At 40.3% G+C, this 24930-nt stretch overlaps 1 protein-coding gene across 1 annotated transcript in view; it reads right to left on the bottom strand.

Annotated features, from left to right (window-relative positions):
- Window positions 1-8981: 8981 nt before the first annotated feature.
- mtnr1bb (melatonin receptor 1Bb) overlaps window positions 8982-24930 on the bottom strand; it is a 37107-nt gene continuing 21158 nt past the window's right edge. Inside the window, exons 2-4 of the mRNA XM_076750822.1 lie at window positions 16813-16931; window positions 16373-16717; window positions 8982-15880 (exon numbers count right to left, since the gene is read on the bottom strand). Of these exons, the coding sequence (XP_076606937.1) occupies window positions 15458-15880; window positions 16373-16717; window positions 16813-16931 (887 nt within the window). The 3' untranslated portion in view covers window positions 8982-15457. The remainder of the gene's footprint in view (window positions 15881-16372; window positions 16718-16812; window positions 16932-24930) is intronic.

Raw genomic sequence — 24930 nt, 5'->3', positions numbered from 1 at the left:
AACGTCATCCCATGGTCACCGGCCCCTCAGTGAAATTACGGTCTCTCATCTGGCAATCAGAGAGCATGGCTCAGATTATTCAGCAACCAATCAACATATTGCATTAATACACGGCCAATTGAATATTTTGCAATCAAAACACCATCAGGGAAATTTATTTTCCCCATAATCAGCAAGAAAACGAGGTTCAGCATTGTCCAACAAGACCATGTACGGTGGCTTCATTTGGCTTCGAGGCCTCCGCAAACACATGCGCAATTGGACTCTTTCTTGCTCTTTTACTTCTTGCTCATCAATCACATGCAAATACTGTGAAAATTGCTGTGGACGAGTGGAAGCAGACTCAACAAAGGTCAGCCATTAAAGGGATTCTGGGGACATTAATGTTTAGTACAGTATAGATGACAGAGAGCTTATGGAAATTCAACATTATGCAGATGCATTCAGTAGATTTGAACTTATCCTCAACACCTGAGAGAGGTGGACGGAAGTGGAATATTGCCACAGCATTACAAAATCCTGTCATCAATACTAATTTCTATATAAAAGGCAAATTTGTATTTTTCCTGCTTATCCTTTTTTATTCTTTACTGTAACCATATCAAGGCAAAGAAAACCTGTAGTGGCAGTGAAACCTCAGTTCATTTAGCATTCCATGTTCGCATGCACATTGTCAGATAAAAGGGTAAACCAAGAAAACATTTGATGTACAAATGCAACATAATTGGACCAAAACTAGTCCTAATCTGTTTCTCATTTCTGGTTGCATTCATGAAAGACAAATGTGACACACCTAACATTATTCATATGTGCATGCAATTTGCATGACTCTGTTTTAAATGGTGATTCATGTGTTATAAAACCCCACGCCCTTGGAGACCCTTAATCAAATGGTAATAAAGGGAAAGAGGCGGATGATTGAGTTGGAGCAAGAACAAAAAGTCAAAGTGAGAAATGTGATTTAGCGTTGTCATCACATGTAGCACATACTGTACCATCATTACTATTATTATTATGAATAATTCAGTGTCCTTTAGCTGCAGTGTATAATGTATTAACAATATGAAGGTTACATTGAAATCTGTATTTACAATAAGAAGTAAATGCCTGATTTGGATGATTAAGACCTTAATTCATTCTTCATGGTTGTGTGGAAGACAGGAGTTGTTAAAAAATGTTACAGGCCTAAACTTTTGATTAGCACCTACGCATTTTGATACGCTGCACAGGAGGTAAGGTGAGGTAACACAAAACTTATTCTTATTATTTATTAAGTAGACAATGAAGCAGTGATTTGCTGACAGCTTTTGCCAGAAGCAGAATGGATTTTTAAACATACGCACTGAACTGACTATGAAAACCGTGCAATTAAATTGTTTTGATGGCCAAGTCGTATCATCATAAACTGTTCAGACTGACATGTAATCAAGACCTTAACCACACCGTGTGAGGAAATATGATTGTTTGCTTAAGTTGTTTATTTACTTAATGGTCTGAACAGTTTACGATTCAGGTGATTTAATGCAACTCAGTGATTCTCATTGTGTCTGCACCATTAAACTACATCAACAGTTTTCAAACGCTCTCTTCCTCTGTTCAACTTGCATAACTCACATCCATATTTCCATTTTATCAGAGGAGCTGTAATGAACAGATCTCAGATTACTGTTTGATGTCGTCTTTAATCCTTCCAGTCAGGCAACTGAGACACCTTCTGGACTGCCTCTGCTGAGCAGATTTGGATCAGGAGAACTGGGACTGCCTGCCAATCAGCACAGTGAGTGTTCAGCATGTGAACACTGACTCAAATGCATTCAGGAAATACTCCATTAACCATACTACATTTATCTGTAAAGCACCACGAAATGCAGTTTTGTTACTCTGAGACTGCGTGCCATTTGCAAAAAATGTGAACCGTGGGGGAGCTTCAGTCATGTTTGAAATTGAAATGCATCAGGAGTCTCAGAGTTCATCTGTGATACAAACAGAATGAAGGGAAACCCATTATCTGTTTCACATGTATTTTCAAAGGCTGGCTATGCAGATGTCAAGATTGTCTCTGTCTCTGTAGTTCTACATACATCCCAGTGGCACTCAGCATGCGTGCACAGGGAAAAGAAAATAATGATAGCATGACTGCTGTTCACTTTGTTTATACTGAGAGGATAACTTGCATGAATAGATGGTATAAAGCATGAGCAACTATTTAGAGAACATAATTGTTACCCTGAATGTAGCACAAAAACTAATATATGAAAGTGTTATCCAAAATTCAGAATGAATGCTTCCATTTATTCGAGATTGAGGTTCACAAATAAACATAAACTGTTAATGAACAGTTAATGAACAAACTGGTACTGACATTAATCATGGAATGATTAATGCCGTTGACATTAATCATCTGCTGTCTGCTAATTAATAGAGATAATTAACATTAAGTAAGGGATGGGCCAGAGAAAATATGAGAAAATTTGATTTAGGTACTCATAATCAAGTGTTATAATACATATTAGCATTTGATACAATCATGCATGATTGTCAGGTTTTCACCACAGAAAAGAAATTTAGATGTTATTGTTTCTTTTTCATTGTCTGTAGTTTTTATTCTTTACTTTCAGTGTTTCTTTCTCCCGAATGGGAGTGGATACTCTCAGTTAATTTATTGGCCATTAAAGTAACCACTGCCGTAGCAGTAATGTTATCACTTCCAAACTAAATTGTGGCAGTCTGCTGGGTCAGATCTCACCCATTAATTCTTATCTTTACGTCCTTTGTGAGAATATACTGTAACAGAGAGAGAAAGCGAGAGTAAAGGCGGAGAGTGATGGAAAAAGAAGATTCTGATTCAGAGCTAGTTTTCTTTTTTTTCTCCAAAAACTTGGTAGAAGTAATTTCAAAAGCATCACAGGTACAAAAGATGACTAAAATTAAAGTAATACAAGTCTTTGTTGACATTTTGACATAATGACGAATTTAAAAAATCCTCAGACAAAATTCTGGACTTCAACGTGACCAGCGTAAGCCGCGGAAAAGAGCCGAGGCATGTGCATCAGAGCTGAAGAGCCTTGTGGAAATGCTAAATGCCCTTTAGACTTACTGCTTCAAAAACTTCATCATGGCGTTCAATCTGAAAAGGGCACAGAGGACAAAAGGGCACAGTATAAATTAAAGCCTGCACAACCAATTACGTGCTCGCTGCCTATTTCTATTTAAAATAAAGTTGATCATCTGAGCTTAAAACGCCGAAACTCTCCATATTGAGTTCACTGGTAACAAAGCGCCTATCCATACTTCATGCTAATAACTTCTCAGAGAGACACGTTAATATGCATTTCACACTCACTTATATTAGCATATTACTTATAGCATACTATAGCTTGCTAATATAGCCTGTATTAGCAAGCTGTTGGGGATTTGATATTTAATCCTTATCAATTAATGTTACATAGAGCCATGGGTCTATGCAACAAAGAATAACTGAGTAAGAGCATCCAGTTCAAATGTTCAGACATAGTAACCCATAGCTATGATTTCCCCTGTTTCAATAGGTCCGTATTTACAAGCTCACAATCACTAATTTCAGCCACACATCAAGTCAGTATTGGCCCTTTTAGCTCTTAATTCACATCCAAGTGCAATAATAAAATGTGCTTGCAGTAGAGCCACAGTTCTAGATGCCAATCGATGTAACAAAATATTCCTCTGACCTTAGACTGAATCAAGTACTGTACAAAAAGAAGAATATGGAAATCAAAACTGGAGGAGACAGGCAGAAATGAGTTTCTTTACTTTCGGGAAAATGCGTATTAGAAGAGGAGCATTTAGGGGTGGAGAGGAGGTGATTCGAGGGGAGAGGGCATCGGAAGTGATTCTTGAAGAGCCAAATTTTCATCTTACAGTAGAGAGAGAGAGTGTAAAGTACAAGCAGCGATGCTAGAAATCCTCGAAACAAAGCTGTATGTGAGCAGAGGAGAAATTCACTTTGGGGTAAAAATTTGGTGAGTAGTGAGTGAGTCACCAAGTCGAATTTATAACAGTTTTAACTATACGGCACTTTAACAGCACTGATTGTGCAGTGCATTGTGAAAATTGAAACAATGATTTTATTCTCTATGGATTGCCAGACTGCTGAGTCAGTGTGATCTGTTTTTTTTTTTTTATGTGAAATTTGGACACTAATTGGAGACACAGTGTTTTGTTATGCACAACACCCATTCATCCACTTAAACCACTTGTCCTTTTCCTGTTCAGGGCCACTGATTGCAACGGACAAGCCTTTACCCCACCTCTCAACACTGTGTGAATGGTTTCCAGTCTATCGTGGACAAGCACATTCACTCTCATGATCACACCATTTCACCTGGCCTGCATGTCACTGGACTGTGAGAGAGTAACTGTGCACCCGCTGGAAAGACACACAGACACGAGGGGAAAGAGGCAGACACTTTGCTGCCATACGTACTAGAACATAACCAAGTGTGAAATATGAGAGCTGGTGATGGATACAGTGAAAAGAACAGCCTCAACAGCCAAAAGACGGATTGCCTCCACCGTAAATAGATTTTGAGTCTCGCATAGACAAGATAGATGAGTCATTACTTTATCAATGAGGTAGAGTATTTTATTTTTAAATGATGAACTCTCTGAGTTGAGAGACAGAGGGTAGAGGGCTGTGAGATACAGATTGATTAAGCCACAGTATGTAAATCCTTCAGCCTTATCATGGAGGGGAAAAGTCCTGGTCCTGAGCGCACTGGGGGTAAACCCCTGAAATGCTGTGTTAGACAAAGTGTCAGTTTGATGTGTATCTTCCGGTCTTCTTTGGAACAGAAGAAGGTACCCAGACTGGAAGGAGTGTCTCACCAAGGTCATGAAATGATTATTACCCATGGCTTTTACCTCCCTTGTGATGAAATACTTTAAACAAATTTTTAAAAATAAGATTTTAGATAAGACAAAGGATAGACTGGACCCTCCTGTATAAGTCAAGAAGAGGGGCTGAAGCTGCTACTGCGACACTGTTAAATCTTCTTTCGAGGCATCTGGAAGAGGGAAAAAAAAAACATGAAAGACTGCACTTTTAATTGTGTACAACCAAACATCCCTGCACAAAGGCTGCTGTCAAGATTTAACTTGGATTTTAACACTGTTTGTTGGTTGGCTGAACAGAGGGCCTGAGAGAATGGTCCTCTCTCTTGCACACCCTCGTCTTCTACAGGGTCTCCTCAGGGCTGCGTCCATTCCCCACTTCCATTTGTCTTGTACGCAAATGGCTGTCGGACTCATCGTAAAGGCAGGTGTTCTTAAGTTTGCGGATGACTCTGTAATAGTCAGGCTTTTGAACAATGAGGAACAGAGTCATAGTGGTTGAAGAGGTTGTCAACTGGTGCCAACAGCCTTTCCTACAACTGAACGTGTCTAAGACCAATCATTGACTTTTAAGGAGACCCTCTTCTCTTGCTACCATTTTAAAGAGGAGCCTCTGACTGCAGTCCAGTGATACAAACACCTGAGAACTATCCTGGATGATGAGCTCACCTTTGATGCCAACACAACATTTGCTGTAATCTGTTAGTTTGGTAACCTCTGAGTGAAAAACAAAAACTTTGCCACTTGTGTCACACACAGAGAAAGTTCCGGTCATCCTGTTGGACTCCCTGCACCCTTCACATCCTGAGTTTAATTTGCCTCCATCAAGGTGGCGGTTTTAGCTCCCCAGAGGTGCAACAAACAGATACACCACGCCTTTAATCCCTCAGCTATTGGCTTTTTAAACATATGTGATTTGGCCTGTTACTCGTAATAAAGTGCCCGTCTTCCCTTTCTCTTCTTCTCTCATTCATTCATTTTTGTTTTTGTTATTTTTCCACTGACCTCTGTAATAATTTTTAGAAAAACAGACAATCGACAGGAGCGATGTTGACATCAACCTGCGTGCTTGTGCTTATTGTGTAGGCACTTCTATAATGCACGGACCACCATTTCCTTAATTAATTTGTTGTAGTTCTATTGACTGCTGCCTGCAAGCCCGATTGCGCCTCGGGGAAATCAAAGCCTTCCTCTCCTCTATTAACTGGCAAAGTGGAGAAGGATATTTCAGTAATTCACAAGGCAAACAGGGTTTTATTAGTAGATAATCCAAAATGTGTTAAAGTTTGATCAACCTAGATTTCAGCTCAGTTCACAGAGGCTCAGCAGTTTTAAGGATGGTGCCGGATGGCAGCTCAGACCGCTGACTTTGAGCATTATGCTGCGATAAAAGAGACTGAAGAGAAAATTAAAATTGTAATACCCACTGCTGAACATTCAGCCACATGCCGAGCAGCACGGCAGGCTGGCTGTCTTACAGTTTGGGTTTGTTTAGGGCTGATGATACAGAGGAGCTGGTATCTGCCGCGTCTGTTGTCATGACAACCATAGGGTAACAGTGGAGGTGTCAGCTGCTATCGACAGGCTTCAGGCTCCTTTGGTCCTTTGGTACAGCTGACTCCTATCAGCGTGCTTCTAGCAGCTGCAAAGTACAGTAATTGAGAGTGTTTAAAGTGGAGCGGTGATGCGACCGTGATTGAGCAGGAGAAGACGAGCTGGTTGGCAGTGAGACAAGAGCTGTAATAAGGATGAGCCGGTTCAGAGTCAATAGTTTTGGACGTGTTTTTCTGTTGGCCGTGCTTATGAAGCCAGTCTGGCTCTTGGAAATTATTTCAACTCCAGCAGGCAGCTTTCAGACAATTTCTTTTTCAGAGAAGGAAAATTTGTTTACAGTAATTAAAGTCATCTTTTGTTTGTGTGAAGAAAAGGTCGCACCTCGTAAACTCTATCTGACTTTTGCGAGCTGCGGCTCGCTGGTGGATCTTTCCAAAAACTGTGTTAGACTAAAACTTGGGGAATGGGGCAGCCATGCCGAGGTCTTGGGTTTGAATACTTCACTCTCGAAATCATACGTACTGTCAGACAGGGTGGAATAAGATCATTTCTCCAACCTTAAAGTAATAAAAGGCTAATTCAATTTAGATTCAATTTAGATCAGTGTCATGAAGATTAAGGTCTTCCTTAAGGTGTCACACATGTAACAAGAACAATTGCTTTAATTTAACCACAGAACACTCAAACACTGGCAGAACAGAGTTTTGGGAGCTGTAATATCAGTTTGCATATCAATGTATTACAAAATAAAAAAAATAGCACGAGTCCTTTGATCCCATTCTTCTCTAAAAGCCTGCTGAGTCCCGCTCAACAGGGAAGTATCTGGCATGTTGTCTCTGTTTTAAATGTGAAGGGGTCCACGTGTCAAAGGGACACACGGGCTTCGAGCACGTGTCCTCTAAATTTTCGAACTGAGGCATATCCTCTCTATCTTGCTGTACCTTTAGTGTTTCTTTCACAATTGAATTCATTAGAAACCTTCCTCAGTTAAAACAGATTTTTTGAAATAATGACCCACACCATATTTACCTCATAATACCTGTGATTATGATACAGTAAGTAATGTCATTTCATAAAAGTGTGCCCTCTAATCCCAGGGGAATTAAATGCTGTAATATTGTTTCTGGATGAAATGAATTCATGGATCACACAGTTAATCTAATGTATGGATTATCTTTGTTAATCCATGCATTAGGTGCAATTAAAGTCCCCTTTTACACATTAAATGTCAGAATTATTGAACGCATCCAGTCAGTTAAGCCTTCATATGAAAATTGTCCGGCTATTCAGAGACATTAACTCAAAATATAAGTGTCAGCTGTTTGTTGATCCCTTGAACTCGTGACATTCACGTCCACGTGGTGGCCAGATATTGCGGCTAGAGAGGGCAGATTTTTTTCTTTTCTTTTTCTTAGGTGGGGTGTAATTACAGTTTGATATTTAAGTGAGGATTGGAGTATGGTCATATGAATAATAGAATAAAACTATGATAGTTGGAAGCCTTTTAATCACTTCAATATCAGTTGACCTCTTCATCTGTGGCAACGTATTGTAGCATGGTCAGAGATGCTGATTTCATGAGAAAATATCATACGCAGTGTTACTCGTTGAAAGCATTCGCATTGTCCTGTTGATGTGTGCATTGGGTTTGATTGTGGGGATGAGTCAAGACTACCATCTGGATATCACCCCCTGCAATTATTCATCATGACCAAGCAGTTAATTCTCTTAACCACATCCCGCTTTCTTAATCATAATCCTTGCCTCCGGTGCTGGATCACCTCCAGCCACTTGTCTATGTCCTGCTGTCTGCTGAAATCGAATCCGCGTTTTCTTCTCTGCCTCTCTCACGCACACAATCTGTGGACTGATGTAAGATTATATATATTGTATGACTACTGTATAAATTCATTTAAGTGTATAGAACTGCTAAAATACTTCTTAATATATTCTTAATTGGAATTCTTTGCTGTTTAAAGTGCCAAGACCTTAATTAAAAAATAAATTTCATTTAAAGTTTTATGGATACACAAGAGTACAAAATTCAAGGTGTAACTTTCCATAAGTGCAGGAAGCCTAATGTGACCCAACTTATACTCCTTGAACTCCACAAGCTGCTTACCCCATTCACATCCTCGCCTTTTCCCCAAACTGAGGGCATTAATATTCTTTCCCTTCAAACCAGCTGCCCATCTCCCTTACTCATATAAAAGAAGAGGTGGGAATAGCTCTGCAAGTGCAAGGCAGCAAGGCCTGATGGCATGAGGGAGTTCAAAGTATGCACCACTAGCTGGCAAAAGCTCTCTAGCTCCAATTCAGCCTAATTCTGAGCGTTAAGAGGGTACCTCATCCACAGGAAACTTTCAGTTAAAACACCCTTAAGAAGTCTGGCATCCGGGTCTACAATGAGAAATGTGTTGGCTGTAGTGAATCTGGGCTTTCAGGAACCCTTTTAACCACTTACTGAGGTATTAAATATGAAGCAATGTTGGAAAAGAGAGCAACAAAGGTTCATGTTTTTCACAAATGCATTAATGAGCAGCTATCACAAAGCATGATATATATTTCTCTGTTTTATTTTCCATAACATCGTGTTTCAGTAGAACTGTACACATAATGCATATCTTTTTACACACAGTTCATTTTGACGAGACTCAGTGTCACAACTAAGCCTTTTGAGCGTTGAGATTTTCCATTACATTCCACAGATTTCCCTTTGGTTCATGCTACTCAGACCGTCCTCTGGGCATCGAGGCCTGCACCTGTTGGTGAATTCTTCTCAATGATCGTCAGCCATAAATAACATCAGACGAGCATGCACATTCACACAGCCTCTGGAACAGAAGACATTTATCAAGACACAAGAAGTCGACTGGCTAAATGCCTCAAAAGCGAGATCAGTCACCAATTTCTAAACTTTGCTCATGTCGTAAAAGACTTTGTTCAATCTGGTGCCTCTTTACACAGAAAATAAATAAATAGAAATAATAATTATTGTTTAAAAAAAAAAAAAAACATTACAGCATGAACAGGAATTCTTGTGTAACATTTCCAACGTACAATATAAGTCATGCCTCCAGACTGTGGGCAAACAGATCCTACGTCTAATGAACTGCAGCCAATTAAGTGGCCACTGAGTGTAAATATTTATCATATGATTTGTGCTTTGCAAATATTTTAATAGCTGTTTCATGTTTTCAGAGTCACAGTTTTAAATCTCTAGATTGGCTTCCTGTTTGCAAACCCAACAGGAGGCGCATACATAACTACGTCTCCCGTTTTCTGTGGTTTGTCATCATTCTTCCCATGACAGTCCACTGTAAGTGCATTTGATTATGTTCCCAAGGTTTATCATTTTACTTTCCATCTCAGTGCAGGTACCTTGCACATAATTTGATCAGTGCTGCATCCTTTTCGGTCTTTAGCTGTGGGCTGATGTTGTCATGCTGTTACATAACCCATTAATGACACATAGAAAAAAAACAACAACCAAAAAAAAACAAAAAAAACTGGGCTCTGTCTAGTGAGAATGACCAGATGAAAATAAAGGCAGAGAACAATGAGGCTTCAGAGTCACCACATGGAAATCATGTGCCCACATCCCTCAGCCTACAAAAGCTATATGAGGCAAGATGCTTGTAGTCTGAGTTGTGTCATGCAGCCATCAGAGCTGGCAGGTGTGCAGAGGAGGATATTTAAATGATCTTTCATACCTGCTTACAGCACTGCAAGGTTTCTAAACTGATCCACAAACAGCATTCTGCATTCCTTCTAATGACCAGCAGGAGGCGACTCCACTGGCTGCAAACAGAAGTCCCATTACATGTAAGTTTATGAGAAAATGACCCCACTTCTCACTTGATTTATTACCTCAGTAAACAGTTTCCTAATGAGTTCATGGTCTCTATCACTGCTTTCAGATCTTCTTCAATGCAGCATGCTGTTCATTTTGTAAATTATGGTCCCATTTAGAGGAAAACAGATGATAAGGCAGGGTACGCTTTAGGCCATGGCTACCTTTGTGATTAACAAGTTGCTATGATGGTGTGTCCTTGTAATCAGGATAGAGGTGTAGCTATGTGCATGCATGGCACCTCCACCCTCTCATCCAAACATGATCATTGCTGGCTACAAAAAGCCAAGATGGCCACGGCCAAAAAGCCAAACTAAAGGCTTCAGAAAAAACAGAAAAACAATGGGTGACGTCACGGTGGCCACGTCAGCTATTCATTATACAGTCTAAGCACTGATCAACGTTGTATTTCAAATCTTACTATAGCCCTGATGAGCGACATCTTTGTGATGTAAGGACAAACTGCATCACTAAAAATGAGTCAAATGAAGTGACTGTGTTTATAGTAGCTATCAAATACAAGTCTTTCCGAATGCAAAGCGGCTGCCTCGCTCCTGCTACGTTTTCCTCCAAAACAGAGATCACATGGTAGAAAAGAAAAAGTCAGAAGCTGAGAAATAAAAGGGGAGGCCTCTTTTAGGAAAATGTCAACCCTGCATGAATATTGTGCACAGATGATGGGAAGAGTGCAAGAGGGACTCAAACAGCATAATGCAGACATTTGCGAGTGTGTCGCCTCATTGAGTACAGCACTCAAAAGGATTAGTAGCACACAGAAACCTTAGCTTTAATCTCCCAAAGAAAAACATTGTGATAACCTTCACTGCTTACTTCCCTGTGTGTTTATTTTGAAGGCAGAATTGTATTTACACCATTAACATATATGTTGCATCAGCTTCAATTCACACTTAATGATAAAAGTAAACATAGGTTCACTGCTTTTTGTCTCCGAACTCAAACTGCTGTTTCTCCTCAGCTCTAATCACACATAGCGCAGGCACACCTGTAGCATCTGTTGTGAGAAAGTAGCTTAACACTCAGGTGCAAATACACAACAGCATGGCAACCAGGCATCAGGGTAAAATTTCATTTTTTTGAAAGTTGGAAAAACTAGCTTTTTTTTTCCTTTTCATTTCAAAACATTTTTTTTTCCTCTGAAAAGCACTGTAAAGCTGCCACCTTTCCTATGTTAAAAACAAGGGTCATCGTAGGATTTGGATGGCTAAATATTTACCTTACTGTACTCTGTTAAAGCCCAGACTAATTGAATTGAATTAGCTTTACATACTGCAGCCATTTACGTGCAGGTTGAAAAACAGTGAACCTATCCTTTAAGCTGGCAAGCAAGGTGTCATATCTGTTTACATGGAGGAAAGGCTCAAATTCAGGGTGCAGACAGTGAGCACAGGGAACATAAATGAACAAAGTTACATAATTTGGTTGTAGTTTACAGAGAAAGAAAACGCAAATGAGAAAAGACAATATTTATTCTTCTGTTTTGGCAGTTGAGTCTCCTGCCTGAGGCCTGCATGTGAACTTCTGCACAATGCTGCAGCGAAAACTTTCTATAGACGACCGTCCTGAATACATAAAAAGAAGCAGTATGGAGGCAAACTGAATGGGTTCGTGTTTAATAGAAAATATGGCACTTGCCATAATATTCAAAGTTTGACACTGTTGTATTAACTGTAAGGCAGTACTTTTGAATGAAAAAAGACCTTAAAGGACCCAAGGTGTTTTAAAGATTTCCCCCAGCAATAACTTGACAACGTGTATATACACCTAACGGCCTTCAGCTATGCTCATTTCTTTGGTTTAAATTGAAGTCTTTGCCTCCCTCCCAGTGCATCTAAAACACTCTCCAGATGTTTGAGCATTAGCTTTCTTCGCACCACAACAACATTACTCTATTTTTTTTTTTTACTTTTTGTTGCTGCTCAGCTCTCCTTCCCTGCAGTGACCTGGATGGCACTCCTGCTTCCTCAGAGGTGGAATAACCTTCTCACCTCTGCTGTCAGGACAAAATAGTCACTCCCTTTATCCATCTTAATCCCATCTCTTCACCATAAACTTAATATACCCCTGTTTTCCACTCTCCTCTGCACCACAAATGTCATTGTTTGCTTCCAAATGTTCCTCCCCTGTTTGCAATGCTCTTGCATCTGTCTTGTCCTATGAATATTTATAGTACGACTTTGAGCTTTGCATCTGTTACCATTCTTGATCTATGGCTTTGCACATTTTTACCCTGTATAATAACACACAAATGTGCCGCAATAGGAATTTCAATGTGGGGAAAAAAAAAAAACCCATTAAAACTATTATGAGGAACTAGTTTTGCTAATCTTGGATAATTGATCTGTGCAATTAGAAGTTGATTCCCACGCTGAAAACAAATGGATTTTTATTGACGCAATATACATGCCAATTAAGCAAGAGGTTGTTTTAGATGCACTTTGCAACTGTAGTAATTAATGGAAAGATAAGTTAAGCACTGTCCGATAATAAACTGTTAATTGTGTGGGGTTATTGAGCTTCAGATATATATATAAAAAAACACACAATTTGAATACATCTCCAATAACAGTATACCACAGTTAAAAACCACACTGACACTAATTTACAAAATATCCCTTTGAAATGTCTTCAGTCTCCCTTATATGGCAGCTAATAAACTGCACACGTTTTGGACAACGACAAAATGTTTGGTAGGCACCCTGAGATGGGAATACAGATGTGAGCTGTACCTTCTCAACAATCTACATCTTTCCAAACACAATTCGGTTAAAAGGCAATGAATGCCACTCTTCTATCAAATTAAATACGACCAAGCGACAGTACAACCCCTAACACTTCCCCTAATGTGCTCTTTTTGTTTATGTTTGTTTTTCCACAGTGAATGCACCAAAATGCTTCCCTGGTGAATTAAGTCCTTTTTTTTTTATTAGAAAATAAATGAGCTATGTTAATTAACAAAGATAAATTGCCCGTGAAACGAAAAGCTAAAATTTTGCATATGTATTTCACAATGAAGAATAAGAATCGCCACTGCATAAAACTACCACATGCTGTACATGATGTAGGAGGCAGAGGAGCCTGGGTCCATTCTATATTGCTGGCTGCACATTCAGTAAATGTATTTATCCGCTTCTTTTTTTCTAGGGGCTGGAGGTTGTCTGACACAGAAGGCAGGAGAACATCCTGAACTTGTTGTGTTTTGTAACTTTGAAGCCTGGAGAGAAGCATCATTTACAGTGAATCAGTGAGACATCTTGTTTAAATATGGATGTATTAAGGTGGGGGACTATCTCAGTCTTAACTGGGTATGATTTGTAGATGCACCTGATGTTGAATGTTGCGGATCGTGAGGAACGACTGTGTTTCGAATTGCATAGCAATGTGTTTGTGTGCATCAAGAATCAGCCATGCTGTTTCACTTTGCTATTTGATGAAATTGAACAACGTATTGCATTGCGATTTTGTTATTATATTGACATCAGTATGTGGAGTTGTGCTCTCCCAAAATGTTTATACTGTCCTGCACTGTGGGTGTTATCCAGTGGTGGACAAAGTACTCACATCTTTTACTTAAGTAACAGTACAAAAGTATCAGCATCAAAGTATACTTAAAGTACCAAAAGTGAAGGTACTCATTTTAAATATTGGGTATATCATTGGTATATTTATTATTGTGCACCTCCCTTAAATGTTGCAGGTAAAGGGGGAGATATTGTCATTTTAAGTACCTTATATAGTGCTGAGTAGTTTGTGAACTAGTAGCAGAAAATGTAAATACTGAGGTATCGTAAGAACCTCAAATTGTACTAATAGTAAATGTACTTAGTTATTTTCCACCACTGGGGTTCTCTAAATCACATGCTCCCCTCTATGGTGATCTTATAGTGAATTCATATGTATTTTGTTTCCTTGTCTGTTTAACCCTGTCTATACTGAATATTCCTATGTATTGTTTTTATACTGTATTCTATGCATTGTATTTTTGTTATCCTAAAAGCTATATATATATATATATATATGCTGTATTTACATTAGTGATAAATCTGCAAAGAGTGGTGCAGTATACTGTCTGTTTTGAGCTCAGTTTAAAACTCATTTTGCATGCGTATAGCAAAAAAAGAGAAAAAGAAAAATGGGGAATAACCTTACTGGTGTAATATCAAATTAAGATTTTATTAAAAAGACAGCACCAACGGTGGCTTTACATGCAGCCTAGAGCAACATATCCTATGAATTCGTATTGCCATTAAGTAACCTAATGGTCATCTGAGAAGTAAAGGCGACATGAAGAATGTTGCATACAGCAGCAATAGTAGATATGTAGGTGTCCTCCACCTGCTACATCACATGCTACATGTTTTGGGGGGACTTCCATAAAATAAAACAGACATATTATTTGGCACGTCTAAGATGGTCTGGTGCCGGTTCATGACTTGCTTTGTGTCCATCAGTGACTTAATTTCCTGAATCATTTTATTATGCTTATTACTAAGTTGTTGTTTCTTGTTCTTTGCAGTGCAAAAGGGTCAGACCCGGCAGTATGAAGTGTACGCTACTGCCATATTTAGGTAAAGTGTGCAATTCTGACCACATTACTGTCAAACCCCATCAGACCTCCTCTCCAAATCTAGCATTCATTTGAGGCGAGTTGAACTATATTTGAGGCTTTTGAAGTTACTAAGGAGAGGTGTATGTTTACCAGTGGTTACCCCATTTTGTGAAATATGTCAAAGAGTCTACGGCAGCAGACATTAAAGGATATTATATTTTTGAATGAAATATTAATGTACCATTCAGATTGTTTTTAGAGTAAGAGCAAAATAAAACTGCAATGCATGGCTCAGATCTTCAGGACGTAGTGACATTACTAAGAAAGTTCTGTTTAGCACTTTAGCAAAGTTGTTGAGTCATTCCTATAAACGATACACTTTAAAGAACTCATTACATTAATTGTATAACTCTTCACAACTTTAGCCAGATGAAAAAAAACATCTACGGATGTAAATGTGTTCATCTGTGCCCTGTTCTGATTGCCGTCAGCCAACAGAAAACCAAGCCATGCATTCCGGTTTCATTTGCAGCTTGATACTCTTTAGCTGCACAACCGTCTGAATGTCACATAAAACCAGGAATTACCATTGAACAGGCTCAAAGATCCAGATTTCATTCTTTGTTTGTGCGATCTCTCACGGACTCGTTGTTGTTGAGCGGTGGAGGCGGCGACTGCTTGCTCCTCATGCTCCTGCCGTCCGTGGCGGCTCGCGAGGTCTCTGTCACAAAAAGCCGAGTCACCCACACGGAGGTGACAATGCGTTTGTACTCGTTCCTGAAATTCCTGTTGAGTAAGCCATAGATGATGGCATTCAGACAGCTATTGAAGTAGGCCATGAAGTAGCTGACCACAAAAAGCCACTCTGGGATACGGGGAGCCACACGGGACGGATCTATGGCCACTGCCAAGCCGATCAGGTTGAGCGGAGCCCAGCAGATGGCAAACAGCACAAAGACAACAAACATGGTGATGAAATTCCGCAAGTCACTTGGTCTGAGGCGAGGGCTCTCCTCTGTCTTCACTTTACGTCGCACCTGGATGATGAAAACACATTGAACAGGAATTAGACTGTAAATGACGCCTGCCAGCTGCTGTTTCTCTACACCTCTCTTGTCTTATAGACACACAAAACCAGACAGAAACCCACATACAGCGACATCCAGCTGAAATCATTGGCTTTGCCAGATCTTTGCAGTGTTAAGAGATTGTATTAAATCTACCAAAACTTGTAATGACAACTCAAAATGTTTCACTGAAATGTTACATGGCGAAAAGGATTTCCGCGATGGGATGATGTATTTCGTCAGTGTGTTCTGGCATTTTAAAAATTACACTAACTTGTCCAGTAAAGGGTCATTTTTCAACATTGTATTTTTGGATTTGGATTTGGATAAACCCAGGAAGGCTAATGGATCTTGTTATTGTTTGGCCCATGGGGTGTTCTTTACAGCTCGTAGCATGTTTACCAGTTTAACTGGTCAGTTAAACAAAGACAAAATAACCATGTAGAGAAGTAGAAGACTGACCTGAATCACAAGTACCCAGATGCGTAGATAACAGAAGGTAACCACTGCAATGGGAACCAAGAAGTGAACCACCACTACCGCCACCGTGTAGGAACTGCTGACATTCTGGGCAAAGGTGCAGGAGTACACCCGTGGGTCGTAGCGCAGGGAACCGACAAAGAAATTGGGGATAATGGCCACTACCGTGAGCACCCAAATTAAGGCAACAAACAGCAGAGTGTTGCGATAGCTGTACAGCCGACTGTAGGAGAATGAGTGACAGATGTAGCAATATCTGTTCACTGCAATCCCTGTGATGTTGAAAATGGAGCCAATGACGCTCAGGCCCATAAGGAAGCCACTGACCTGAACAGAAGGAGAAGGAGAAGTGTTTGTGTCGTTGGATGGATTTACTGGTATTGGTAGTAAACTGAAACATGCCATCACTGAAGTGGTCTTACCATGCATTGTGTGTTTCCCAGTGCCCATCCATCATGGAAGAGGGCATAGAGAACCAAGGGGTACGGGTAGAAGGCTACCACAAGGTCGGCAAATGCCAGACTCACCACAAATACATTACCTGGAGAGGAAGACACACAGAGACAGTCTCTTAAACACATTCACTTCATCTCTGACTGTAAGACGAGTCACATGCTTTAATATGCTGGGCACACCATAGTCATACTGTTCTGTTAACACTGGATACACCTTCTAATGGGACTCCAATGGTTTGGCCCCTTGTCTTCTCATCTCAGCACAAAGAATTTGCTTGCATAAGCCAATGAGGATAAGTACAGTCAACCCTCATTCTCGGCAGGAGCAGCCTTTACCCACTTTTGAAGGTATTACATTTAAAGTGCTCATATGTTTTGCATATCAAACAGCTGCATTCATATTCTGGTATATATGACTCTTTAACGCTGACATTACGTTACAATGTCAGAGTTCCCTTCCAGTATTCACCTGTCATGTTGCTACAGGTCGATGGTATAGCTTTGCAGCTGACTGCATGCGCATTTTGCGAATTGCTTCAATATGGCAAAATTTAATTGGATTGCTGCACATTCCTTGATTTAGTTATTTGTGAATTAAAGTAATAAGAAAACAAAGTTTACATTGCATTTTTTTATACTGAGGACTATCCTAATTGGGCAAACACCAGACCTGGCAATTTTCAATACACTAGGAGCCTATCTCAGCATGTCCAGCTTGGCCAGATTGTTGGCAGAGAGGGATGAGATTGCGTACAAAAGGTTTCCAGCCTCTGCCCCACAGCCGGTTGTCTCACCCCGAACAAAGTTTTATCAGGGACTGCAGAGTAGCTGTGTTTTGACAGAGTAGAGGGACAAGCTTGTTGACACAGCTCTTGAGCTTCTTCTTCGACACTGGGGCTTGCAGGTCTTTTTTCATTTATCTGATCTCCAGCTTAATCCAAACTGTGGTCTCTGGATACCAAAATCCAGCTCGGATGTCACATGAATGAAGCATTGCTTTAGTTTAGGCAGAGCGTTGTGGCCGCATTCGATAAATAGCATCATTTCAGCCTCATTCGTGTTTCAACATTAGCAGCTCATTCTTCGGATCCCGAGGCTACCAGCTGACTAGTAACACAGTAACACAGTAACACAGGTGTACAGCAATTATACACTGATGCCTTCCCACCAGAGATTTTGGTATTGTTAACTTTAATGAGATCTAATAAACATATATTCTTGTTCATGTCATCTGGGTAACCATTTGTCATAAAGTAGGTGCGATACTTGGAAGTGTAGGATTCTGCCATATTTCAGGCTGATTTGTTAGAAACAACATAGACGATACTGTAAAGGTAAGTCGAAATATGACACGACATAGCACTGAAAGTGTGTCACTGCATTGCACCTTCTAGGTCTCATGTATGTGGCTCATCACGTTTCACCTACAGATGCATGCAGAGGTCATTTGCAGAGCAGCATTTGTTCCCTCATCCACAAACAACAACTACCGATTGTTCCCGTGTTCGTCAGGAGGGACCTGAAGCACTGGAGGGACCCCTGACCTTGGTGCTGGGAATGGTAGAGGCTGTGTGTCCTGTTCTCAGACATTTCTCAGCGGGACTGGGATTGCTTGCCGTGCCTTGTATAATCCACCTGCTGGAACCATGTTAAAAGTGCATGGTGCAAAGTGCTTTATTTACAGCTATACCAAGCCACTTCGACACAACTAACTATAGTGTGTGCACATGTGGCCTTGGTGTGTGGCTGTCAACCTAGAACTGTCACCATGCACCGTGATGCACAAAGTGGAGACAGCAATTCAGCACCTCCCGCACAAGGACATCAGTTCCCTCCTTCTGTGGAAAAATCACTTTGGACTCCTCTCCTCCATCGTTCAAGTGTCAGAGTGCTGTGGCACAGAACGCTCTGCTGCTGGCAGAAGGGAATAGATGAGGTTTGACTGGTCATGACCAAACCACGGCCCATTTCAAACAGAGAAGATGTACTTCTGAAAAGCGATAGTTTCACTAATAAAATATATAATATAAAAGCAATGAAGAATGTACAAATTGTGCGACTGTATTTCTATTTCTAATCTTACACCTCGAGGGTTTAACACTCTGACCTGTAAATAAATGCAAACAAATTGCATATAGTGTGTATACACCTTAAAATGTGTATTTCCAAGTTCGGACTTTATTGGTGTTCTGAACAGTTTATACGAGCATAAAACGAACTGTGAGACAAAGCACTTTCCAAGAAAAGCGTCTTGTTCTCACTCCGCCCCCTGCTGGTCCCTGGTCGTCCATGGTCTCACATAAACCTTGATTTTGTTACTGGACTTCCACCTTCTCAAGGTGAAACCACCATACACACCATTTGTGGACAGATTTTCTATAGCAGTACACTTTGTGGTTGTCCTTTAATTCCCCACAGCCTTGGAAAGTGCAGACGTCCAGCTGTGCCATGTTTTTCGTCTCTATGGAATCCCCACTAACATCCTGTCCAACTGAGATCCTGATTTCCCAAGTCTGGAGAGCCTTCTCTGTTAAGCCCTTAGAGCTGTGGTGAGTTTGTCCTCTGGTTATCACCCAGAGATGGAACGAGCCAACCGGGACCAGTGCTCCGCTATGTTGCCTTCAAGAACCCCTCCCCCTAGAGCACTTACCTGTTATGGATCAAGCATGAACACAACTCCCTGTCAAGCTCTGCCACATGTACAGTATGTCATCATTCAAATGCTTCAAGGGTGTCCAACCACCTCTGTTCTTAACTCACGCCCCATGATGTTGGTCCACATAAGATGTCATGTCTCTCGGTTTAAACCTGTCTCTCGTAGCCCACTGTCTCCTCCAGGTTTTACCCTTCCCTGTGCTCCCAGTGCTGCCCTGTCTGTCTCTGTCTCTGTTTTGTATGTGTGTGCTGGTGTGGGCCGGTTCTCCCTCTCTCACTCTATACATTAATGTGTTAGCATGGTAACATACTGCATACTAAGACACTAAAATACTAAGGTCACCAAAAGTTATTGCAACCAACCGACTGACAGAGCAGTACTGCCATCCTAAAAAACGCACAAAAAAACATAATCCTACTTCAAATATACAAACACTGAATGAAAAGTTCTGTAAACACAGCTAGGACATGATGTAGCTGCTATTTGTCTTTTTAAATGTAGGATTAAGAATAAATATTTGCTCAAAATATCAGTGTTAGTACAATGAACACGACATAAACACAGACTTATCTAAACTGATTATTACCAGGGAATATCAGTGTCATCATCCCAAAGAAATTTATGGAAAGTCAAAGCACAGCATATGCCTCAGTCCCAACCAACCAAATATGTTAATGAGAAGAATGACTCATTGTGGACAGTTATGTGTTTGAGAGACTTCATAAGACTTCATAATCCAGTACTGCTCATTCTCTCCAGTGTATTTGAATAGAAATCGAACGTGTGAAGCAGGCAGAAAGAAATACTGTAAAATGAAAAGAGGCATGATGTTTTGTATCGTTTTAAAAAAAACCTTAATATGAATCTTTTCATCACAGGGTTCCTCAAACATGATAAAGCAGAAATTATCTTTTTGGGTCTGGATAGAGTAATGATTAATGCTTATTATTACTGCTTTGTAGTGTGTGTGTGTGTGTGTGTGTGTGTGTGTGTGTGTGTGGGCAAGCGTGTCCCACTTCAATAAATAAATGAGGCAATGACGACAGATATAAAGCATGGAGGTGGAGGCACACACGAACCCTGCACACACATGCGCACAAAGGTGTACAATAAACAGACAGAGGAAAAAAGATCAGACTCTGTGCTATAATCTCACCTTGAGGCGAAGGCAGCCTTTACAGGAGGCTCATTGCAAGATGAAATCCAAACTTTACCTTCCATATGCGCAACAAAACACTACTTCACTAGGTCTTTCAACATGCTCGCTACCTGATCCGTGCAGAAGAATTCCTCATGTTTGTGCAATTAACTCTATGACTATATTATTTTTTGTATTGTCTTACCTACAGTATCTTGTGGTATTCATTGTGTTTGTTATTATTTGCTTCTGTGCTTTCTTTCCATCCAAATGTGCCTTCATATGCTGTGGGAACAACGTCGATTTGGATGCATTGATAATAGACCTCGTTAAAGAATTACTTTTCAAGTTTTGGATCGTTAACTATTACATTTTTTATATGTTCTTAAAATTAATGTTCCTACAATTGCACTTGGTATTCAAGGCCTATTTTTAATGATTTTGTGCAATGAGCAGGATGCCATGAGATGAGATGAGATCATTTTAATCATGGTCGTTATGGCATTAAGTTGAAATTAGGCAGTAAAACTTTTTAAATGGTTTGAGTCGACAAGAAAGAGTCAGCAATCAAAGTTCACGTACAAAGGAAGGCATCGGGAAAAAAGATCTTTTTGTTAAATATTTTCTAGAAATGAGACAGCTTCTTTTGAATTGACTTCTAATTAATTCAGAAGTTTTTCTCCCACCTTCATTACTCAAAACCTGCAAACATTTTTCCTTAAAAAGGTCCCCTGCACAATCACCTCGCCTCACCTCAGACAGAGCAAAGAGTGCAGCACCTTTGGCACTGTGACAGTTCAGCTGCATGTACTCAAGTTTTAAAGGATTTGGACAATCATCGCGCAGCTGTCAGGACCGTGTTTTCTTTTAGAAAGGCATTCACTGCCACGTCTAAACTGTGAAAATGTCTGACCTATAAAACGACCCGCTGTTCTACTACACTGCCATGTCATCACACCACATTAGAATCAGCAAGCATTACATAAGCTCCTGCACGGCTGTGATGAGGCTCTTGCTCGGGCATAATTGTGTACTAAGTCAGATTTCAGGTAGGTTTGCCAAATTTCGTGTTTGCTTCATCTTTTATGTTGAAGCATTGTTTCACAGATATGTTTATTCATGACCGTGAAAGTAGTTTATTTTGTTTGGGAGCTAATGAGCCGGAAAGTAGATTACATGATGTTAAATTTGTTGAGTGAATATTATGAATTGTGATGGTGCAACTGTAAAATAGGGAAGGATGAGATAAAGGAGTTTCTTTACTCAAACAGCGACCGGTCATGTATCATTCAGCGCTGTTTTTTAGGCTTAAAAAGCAAAGCAGATGGTTGTAATTATCAAAAAAATAAAACAGATTCAAAATCCTCTCTCCTACAGCTGTTTATGACTTCTCTGACCACGCAGTGCTGTTAATGCATGAGGGCTGGATAAGCAGCCACATGTGCACTGGCTCTGGCATGGACCCAGGAAATCTGGGTCTGTGTGTGTGTGTGAGAGAGAGAGAGAGCAGTAGCTGGCCCGCTTCAGTTTCTCTGCCATCAGCCTGACAGGGAGCAGCACGCATTTAACAAGGCAGCAAACAAGTGTTTCACATGTGGGAAGCACACATGGATGCACGCTGACACACCTGTGAGAATTTCTGAACCATCTGTTCACTAAAGTCAGGGATTATGATGATGATGACATTTCATAATTATTCAAACTGTAGATGGAAGTCTAAGATTAAATGCTGTAATCTTGTTTTCAGGCTTTGGAGCAATGTAAACTATAGTTAGATTACACTACAACTTCATTTACCCAGAAACCCCCGGGAATGCGACACAATTTGGACAACCAACTGTTCAGAGACCTTGAATTTTTTGAATTTCTGGATAAAAGCATGTACACAGTCTGAAGTGTTGAGTTTAATTTGCAGCAGCAACCTATTTGGCTGCACCAATCAAAGGGGAAATGAATAAACGTGCATAGTAAACAGCCTTTTTTTGCACTGCAGTATTTTATTATTATTATTATTATTATTATTTTATGCCTAACAGTTGGATTGGGTGTTACAACTGAAGTTCGTACACCTCCTCACAAGGTTATTCACGTGTACATAATTGCATATGGAAATGTAAAGTGAACCGTAATCTTCTTTGTTAAAGCAATGTGTGAGTGATTATTGTAATAAACAACATTAGAACCAAGACTGATTTTGTGTGTTTTCCCTCCATGTCTGGAAGCACTTCCCTAGGGGAAGAGATTGCAAAGATTTTCCTCTCATTTGCTTTTTTTAATGTCTTTCCTGTGGGAGGACATGCAAGGCAGATTTGCTTGTTTGCATTTAAATTTGTTTTCAGTGGAGGAACGGGGGCAAAAAAATAGATGGCAAGGGAATGATGACAGGACTGGGGACGGGATCCAGAGAGGAGTGATGCGGAGGGAAAAGTGGTCAGGCATGATAAAAGCTTCACTTTCATGTGGAAAGGCTGTGTTAAAAGTCCGGAGCCAGTCTCATTTAAGGAGGGTAAATGATACATTTCCCACAAGATGTGATCTGGACAATTAACAGCCCTGTTATTTTCTAATGAAGCTGTCACCTCTGTTCATTTCGTCAATCTGTTCAATGCAAGAACATGACACAAAGACAAAAAGAAGGCAATGTCTGACTCAGTCGACATAGACGAAAGAATAAGGTTGTCAACAGGAAATGGAAAATGAGGAAGATGGCAAACAATAAAAGGAGGTGAAAGGTCAGCAAAGGATGCAGTTGTTAGCAGCGGATGAAGGGAAAGGAGAATAAGCTGATGACAGAACAAGATAGAGATAAGGGAGTAATACATTTTCTCATAGTTTTGTAGGCAAGGCAATAAGCGATCTTGTCATCCTCACTATACATCAGAGCCCTTTCCTCAGCGTGCCAGCTGCTTCCTCACTCGGCCCTGCCGACTGCCTGGTCGTACATGTCAGTCTCAGTTTGGCCCAGCCGACCCCGCGAGGGAAAGAAAGGCAAACCTTTCACTTTCACCACTGTCTGATTCTTATTTTGTCTACCCACTTACCTACTCTTCAGATTCCTCTTGAAATTTCTCAGGTTTGAACAATATGACCCAATCACCCTCCTTCCTTGCCATGGTTGAATGTGTTTCACACAGGCAGATGATCAGGTCTTGTTGTCAGCCTGAAATGGACTGGAAGCATGTCTCACCACTCCTATGTGAAGAAAATGACCTTAAAATTGCACTGTTCCTCTCTTGACTCCCTAAATTAAAAGGAGTTCGCAGAAGAAGAGAAACATCAGCAAAAGTTTGAGTCTATTTGCTGTAACTGAATAGTAGCAATTGCCTCAGGCAACTACTGTACAGTAAGTTAAGCTTTACACTCTCATAAGCTTACAGTTCCTGCAGGAGCAAGGACAAATGTGGCCAGCAGTACATCCAGATCTGTTTGTAAGTGTCTGAATTTTGCTTTCTCCAGACAACAATCATTAAATTTACATCGGGCACTTTAGGACGGAAGCGCCATTAGATGATAGCCACAGGTTACTGTGAACTGTTTCTTCAATACCTAGAAATCACCATGACATCAGCAAACAGAGAGCATGAGGATGTTCAGCTGGCACCACGACCACCTCAAGCTGTGACTTGTTTGTTAACACGACTGAAGTGTCCCAATACTTGTCACATAATCAAATATAAAAGTCTGAGAGGCGGAAATAAAAAAAAACCAACTCTCTAAATAGATGTCTAGACAATTCCTCTTTGCAAACTCTTTATCAGTGGCTCACCAACTGTCCTCTCCAGAAGAACAGCTGTATAGGTCAACTGTCCAAGCAGGACATTATGATCCATATTTACATTTATCATCAGGTGATGACCTCTAGGGGCCACAGTAATTACGACTGGAGCAAAGGAGAGTATAAAGAGCAAGAAAGTCTGCATATGGAGGAAGGTGGGGTGGATGGATGGCTCAAACAAACACAGGACCTTCACCCTAGAGACTGCAGTTCATGTCCCATGTCAAACCCAAAGTCAGCGATGACCCATTTTAAGTTGCATAACATACTTAACAGTAATGTACTTATTTTATCTCATGATTTTTTTCTAAACCTAACCAAGTAGTTTTGTTGCCTAAACCTAAGCAAATTGAGACTGTTTCATAATGTTAACGACATGATGATGAAGATCTGGTGCTCGTTCTCTCCATCTGTTGTTCTGGGAGTCAATCAGCCTGTTCAGTCATTTAGGTATGAGGCTATTTTGATCCTACTCCAACATGTTTGGCTTGACACGCCATTTATCTGACCCACCAG

The sequence above is a fragment of the Chaetodon auriga genome, chromosome 15, assembly GCF_051107435.1.
Source record: "Chaetodon auriga isolate fChaAug3 chromosome 15, fChaAug3.hap1, whole genome shotgun sequence".
Lineage (NCBI taxonomy): Eukaryota > Metazoa > Chordata > Actinopteri > Chaetodontiformes > Chaetodontidae > Chaetodon > Chaetodon auriga.
This window is presented reverse-complemented; position numbering and strand designations above follow the sequence as displayed.